This window comes from Alligator mississippiensis, chromosome 16 (genome assembly GCF_030867095.1).
Source record: "Alligator mississippiensis isolate rAllMis1 chromosome 16, rAllMis1, whole genome shotgun sequence".
NCBI lineage: Eukaryota > Metazoa > Chordata > Crocodylia > Alligatoridae > Alligator > Alligator mississippiensis.
Window position 1 is genome coordinate 28,032,888 of NC_081839.1, and position 6,445 is coordinate 28,039,332.

The window sequence follows — 6,445 nt, forward strand, 5'->3', positions numbered from 1 at the left end:
AGTGCCTCTACATGTGTCAGCAGAGGTACTGATGGGAAAAGTAGCTAGCCAGCTTTAAGCCACGTAAAGGGCATGTCAAAGCCATGGGGGCTGGTGCAGCTGTATGTTCAGTTTTGGACATACAATTTGCAAGTCACAACAATGCAGACTTGAGACAGACACTGGCCTTTGCAGAACTTCGTACATCTGGCACACGGAAAGGTCTTCTCCAAGACTAGAGGGAGCCGTGTCATCTTGGCACCGTGAACAGTAAAAACCACCAGTCAAGTCAAGCCCTTCTGCTCTGTCTGTAGACGTAAGGCTGCTAGTCTGTCCCCACCCCTGACAAGTAGATGCATTCAACTTTAAAAAAAGTTTTATTTAAAAAGCACTGTGCACCAAAATAAGTGATTATGCATATATATCAAGCTTTGGTTTGCCAGGCAGTCTTTCTTCATGCCTGGGTCTGAAGATAAATTTGGGAGGGAGCGTTCTAGTTAAGGGAACACATTCATCTTGGCATCGATGGGACCCCATGCTGCAGTCAGTCTGCCTAGCGTGGCTTCTCCTCCTCAAGGCTCAGGATGAATTCAAATTCCTCTGGGGGAAGCAGTAAGGGGGTGGGGAGGGGAGGGGAGGGGAGGAAAGTCAAACAACTTGTGAGCGACTAAACAAGGGCTCTCTCATCAGGAAGGAGTTGCATCAATAACCCCAGTGTTAAAAAAAATGTTCTTACCTTTTGTCAGGGGCTGGATGGAGAGCCTATGCCTGGAGAAGAGCAGCATGTTCTTTAGCGGACCTCCTGACTCTTTGTGTGCCAGGTGGTGAGCCTTGAGCTCAGACAGGGGAATGAAGCGTTTAGTCATCCGTACAAACTGGACGTCCACCTGGGATATGGGTAGAGATGGGCAGTGAGGGAGTGAAAAAAGAAGAAGAGAACACCCCCCAAGCTTAGTTGTAGTCTTCTCCTCATGTGGAGTTTGAGATAACCCTCCCCTACAGCTTTCTAGGCTTTAGACTGGATGTTCTGTCTAATGTAGACTTTAGACCAGGGGTCAGCAATGTTTTAGGGCAGAGCGCCAAAAGCACCCACAACCTCAACTTGTCAGATGCTGGTGTGCCAGGGGCAGACAGTGGGGGAGGCATAAGCGGCCTAATCCTTGTTACGGCAGGGCCCTTCTCTGCCATCTGCCCCGAGGTACACGTGCCGCTCTCTGGGACCCACGCCAGGGGTTGCCTACCCCTGCTTTAGATCATTTAATCTGCTTCCTCCAGCCACTGTACTCTGCAGCATGGAGGCTCTGCATGTTTTGTTTTCAGACACCAGGTTTTACCAGCCAGTTTCCAGATAAGGCTGTGAATTTCAGGAGACCAATCCTGGCCCCCTTTAGGTTGGGGTGCAAAGCACAGCAAAACAACAGGAAACAACTGGACTGAATTCTCATAGGAGAAGGGTGGTGCAAGTCCGCACCAGAGCTGACAGCAGAGGCCACTGTGCTTGCCCTGGCATTCAAAACCAGCAAGGTGTCACTAAGTACAGCGCATAATTACCATGGACCATTTGGGTTTCTCTTTGTTGCTGGACGAATCGTAGTGAGGATCCTTCTTGTCAAACTGAGTGTGGTCAGGATAAAACTCTTTCACAATCTAAAATGAATAGCCAACAATGAGTATGACAAAACTATAAGCTGATGCCCTTTCTGCCACAATGGGGAGGAAGGACCAATAAAAAGCCCTTCTTTGCCTCTCCCTTATCTGCTCCTTCTGAAGTCTAAGTAACCTGGAACATAGATCTATTTCCACATGGGTAAACTAAGCAAGAGGTTTAAAGGTTTTGCCTAAGGAAGCACACACAACTGACCCTGCTTTACGGATTCCCCTGAGAAATGTCTGTTGCAGAAGCACATCTGAAGAAACAGAGGACCAGGGCTCAGGGATTCTAGTACCCTGCTCTTCCTCTCCTGATTAGCGTGCTCGGTATGGACCTAATGAGCTAGATGGACTCTGACTTGGCTACAAACACTGCACAATAATAGCACCAGCAGAATTTAGTGCTCTCTGCTGTGGGAAGATGAAGGGCTTGTCTATGAACTGATGATGCCTAGGCTTGTCGCATCTCCAGTTAGGCTACTTTAACACTGTGATGGGACTAGGGCTAACAGACTGGTATTTCCATTAGTCCAGCTGTGATATTTTTTTCTTCATGGATGCATGGGATTGGAAAGAGGCTCTTACCTTGACAATTCCAACAATCCCAGGGTCTTTGCAGTTGCTGTGATAGAAAAATGCTTCTTGCCCAAGTTTCATATCCCTCAAGAAATTCCGTGCCTGTCAAAGAGTTAAACAAGAGATCACTGTAACTTGTAGCATCCTACACAGGTTACCAGGAACTGTCCCCATTAACTACTGAATAAAACAGGAAGAATAGAGCTACCTTGCGTTATGGCAGGGGCCACTCATGCTTCAGTTACTCATCCAAACTTTCCTAAAAGACCCAACATGCTTCATACTCCAAGTTCAGGTTTAAAAACCAACAAAACAACTAAAGAGCAGCATCATGGTGACTTGGGGGGGGGGGGGGGGGGAATCTGTTGGAACTCAGTTGTTTGCTTTCCTTGAGAAGGAAGCACAGAGCTCTGAAGATGCTTGTCATGGTACAGGCAGCCAAGTTGGCTTGCTTTATCAGGGAGGGAAGCTGTACGTAGATATTTCCTACCCACAAATGTTCCAAAATGGGAAACTGGGCAGAGACGAGGCATTGAAATCATGTGGGCTGGGACTTGGCATGGAAATCTAAAAGGAAGGGCAGGGTAGTGTTGCTGTTTTATTTGTACTGTAAGCTTGTTTCTGAGACCAGACTAAAGGGCAGGGAGGGAGTGGAAGAGGAAGAAGTTGGGCAGTTTGTCAGAGCCTGAATGTGCTTGACAGTAGAAGTTTTTAAGGTGATTAGCTGCATACGATCTTCCCAGAGTGCAGCAGCAGCAGACACAACTGACAATGTACACACCAGGGAAGGCTTCAGGAACAACAGGTGGTTGGGGGAACAAATTATCCTTCAGAAATAAATATTTCTTGTGTTCTTGTTTCTAAAGTAATATATTAGTGACACGGTATTTACAAGCTGGGCCACATCTGGCACTTTATCATCACTCCTTACCTGGTAATTCCTAATCCCGTCCCAGCATGCTGTCTGGTTGGGTTCAGCCTTTAAGTCTTCAATGCCAAACTGTCCAATAAAAAATTAAGATGCACATTAGCTTCAACTCTTTGGTTTCAACAAGCAAGAGCCTTTATTGTCTATACACTTCCCACGTTCCTAACGCATCTCATCATGGTTTTGCTTCCCAAAGCATTTTGTTCCACTCACGGCTTACAGAAGGAATGCTTTGGCAGTCTTGGAGATTTAAGCAGGAATGGGGCTATTGTACTGTTTCTGCTAGCACAGCAGTTAATATCTTTCATGGATTCTATGGATGAGAAAGAGGCTCTCGCCCTACATTTCAGCAATCCCAGCCTCTCTGCAGTTACTGCGATAGGAAAAAAGGCCTTTTGATCAATCTTCAAACGTGGTCTGACATTAAGCATTTAACCTGCAGTAACAGGGAATCTAACAGATTCAACTTATGCCTTTACTCTTATGAGCTACATGCACAGAGTTAAATGCACACTGAACTATGTGGCATTGTTCCCAGAAAGAGCAGTATTTGTGAGCGGCCACATGTTGAGAAGTGGGGAAGGAATAAAGCAATTTTGTTGTTGCAAACAAAGCCTGAAGCCTTTGATCCCACAATCAATACAGTTCAGGTGCTGGCCCTCTGTTTAGCAGCTTGCACTCCTCTCCCAGCACCCTCTACCTCCTGCCCAAGCAAGCCTGGTGACTAAGTGCTTACTTTCACATCTGCTCCCTTCTCGAACCTGCTTTCCGGCTCCGATTTCAGAAGCCAGTGGCCGTATACTTGCTTGCTTCCCTGTCCATCAGAGCTGGCCTCTTTCTTGACAGCCCATCCTGAGCTTTTCTTTGCTGGTTTTGAACTCTCCGCAGCAGATGGCATAGACTCCTCTTCCTCCTCCTCCTCATGACTTTCATGCTTGGCTTGCTTAGTCTCAGGCTTCTTTTTATCTTTAAAGGAAACAAGTTAGAGAAATACATGTAGAACACATTTTCTTTCCAATTTGGCAATGTCTGTAATCACTTGATTTGCATCCACGTAGGTCTGCTACTTGATGTTACCTGGACAGAGTAGGAGACCGTGGGGGAGTTCAAGACTCCAACTTTGGCTGACAAAAGCACATAGGCTTGTAAGGTCCAATGTTTCCAGTATATGTACAAAAGTAAGAAACAAAGCTTTTTTCCCCCACCTATCAGACAGGTGTAATCTAATGACTGCCCGAAACGTTTTCATATTATAGGAAAGCCAAGATAAGGATTAGCTTCCTCAAAATCACAGTGAAATGCAGCAGAAACTACATTTTTTTTTTTTAAAGAGCTGGGAAACTAACTGCCAGGCACCAAGTTGAGCAAGTCAGCTGGCAAGTAAACAGAACCAGCCTCTGCCTCAAATTTTAATGATCTGTTTTGCAGCAATGCCTAGATACTACAGAGATATGTCCCATTGTGCAAGACCCTTGCTGATAAATCCTGCCCCACTGCATGCATCTACAACAGGGGCGGGCAATTATTTTGGGCAGAGGGCTGCTCACTGAGTTTTGGCAAGCCACTGAGGGCCGCGTGACAGGCAGCCCAGGGCAGCTACATATTAATTTTCTAAAATTTTTAGGGGCCTCGTGGGCCAGATATAGTGGCCTGGTGGGATGCATCCGCCCCCCAGGCTGCATTTTGCCCACCTCGATCTACAATCTTAACTCTGGGCGGCACGGCCCGGGATGCAAAAAGGCACGTGGATTAGAGCGCGAAGTGAAGAGACCTGTGCACAGTCTAAAAGCAGAAGCGAGTACAGGCAGTCCTTGATTTACAACGTTTCGCACTTACAACGTTTATAAAACTGACACCCCGTTTCAACTTTCTGACATCAGTTTCAACTTTACAATGCTCGATCTGATGCAACGCCACGCCAGCGAACAAGTTCAAGACTCCAGAAAAACCTTTAGCCACCAAAAGCCCTTCAAAAAGTCCAGCAAAGTCACCTCAAAGAAATCCTTCCCAATCAGCATGATTGCTATTTACAGTATAAATACATTAATGTAGCTTTATTACACGTCTATAATTGATTCAGTACAAGCTTCTTGGTTATCTTTTGTGAAAATACAGTATTGGGCCTCGATTCAGGAACCAACCCCCATCTATAACAGTGCTTCCTATGAGAAAATCAGCTCCGAGTTACAATGTTTCAATTCAGTTGTGTCGCAAGTCTAAGGACTGCCCGTATACCACTCCGGTGTCCAGTCCTCCCATCCCAAACCACGTTCCCCGACCACACACTGCAAAGCAAACCTACAACTGCGTTTGAAACACTTCATTACGGCAGCCGCTGGTGCAATGTAAATCCACGACTGTCGCTAGAAACAAGACCCAAGAAGTGAAAATTTTGGAACCGTTTACTCGTGGTTCAAAAACGATCCCCTTATTAGACCAACCGAGAAGAGAAACGTGAAAAATTGCACACGTGCAAAAAAAAAAAAAAAAAGTTATCTTTTTTCTGCAAGCTTTCAGGCTAGATAGGCAGATATCTGCAATTTCTCAGATAGATAGAGATTTGCAATTTCTCAGCTGGGATCATTTTGAGGTACGGATTTTGGCATTTCTTTTTACCACGCCCGCCACGTGCACCCCGGACCCGCTGCCGACCGGCGCACAGACCTTCAGCCGCTGCTTGGCTTCGCTTCCTGCTCGGCCACGGCATGTCTGCGCCCCGGACGAGTCTCCCTCACGGACGAGAAGCACCTGCGGAGCGGAGCGGGGCGAGGCGTCAGCGGGGCAGCCCCACAACCCCCTTCCCTACTTGAATGACAGTGTCATTTCCCCTCCCCCCACCCCAAAAAACCCCCCCCAAACAAACAAAAACTCCTTTTTTTTTTTTTATATATACACACACACACACACACACACACACACACACACACACACATGAATAAACAGAGGGATCCTGCAACTTGCGGCTCTTGCGCACCCTACACCCGGCCCCACCCTGCCCCTGCCCCTGCCCCTGCCCCTCGGCCCTGGGCTCAAGGATGTCCCGAGGTTTCCGCAACGGAACGGCCCCGGGAGGAGATGCAACCCCGGCCCCGCTCACCGCGCCCTTCCCCTGCCGCTCCCGGAGCTAGGCCTGGTTCCCGCCAATTATAGTCGGCGGGAAAAAAACAGCCACCCGTCCCTTTAAGACCTGCCCCCCCTCCCTCGCAGCCAATGGGGAGCGGCGCTCCGGCGTGGCCCGCTGGGAGCTGTAGTTTTTCCCCCCCCCCCCCACTTTTCTGCCTCACTCCTTCCCGGCATGCCCGCGCGTCATGG

The 6,445-nt window shown here is 47.9% G+C and overlaps 1 protein-coding gene across 1 annotated transcript; it reads right to left on the reverse strand.

Moving 5' to 3' along the window:
• Positions 1-337: 337 nt before the first annotated feature.
• On the reverse strand, positions 338-6,321 carry THYN1 (thymocyte nuclear protein 1). The gene is made up of 8 exons (XM_059719540.1): positions 6,231-6,321; positions 5,798-5,881; positions 3,870-4,099; positions 3,137-3,205; positions 2,215-2,307; positions 1,531-1,626; positions 716-866; positions 338-579 (listed from the first exon to the last, which is right to left on the reverse strand). The coding sequence occupies exons 2-8, from the start codon at positions 5,838-5,840 to the stop codon at positions 533-535; spliced, it is 729 nt and encodes a 242-aa protein (XP_059575523.1). The 5' UTR covers positions 5,841-5,881; positions 6,231-6,321; the 3' UTR covers positions 338-532.
• Between the last annotated feature and the right edge of the window lie 124 nt (positions 6,322-6,445).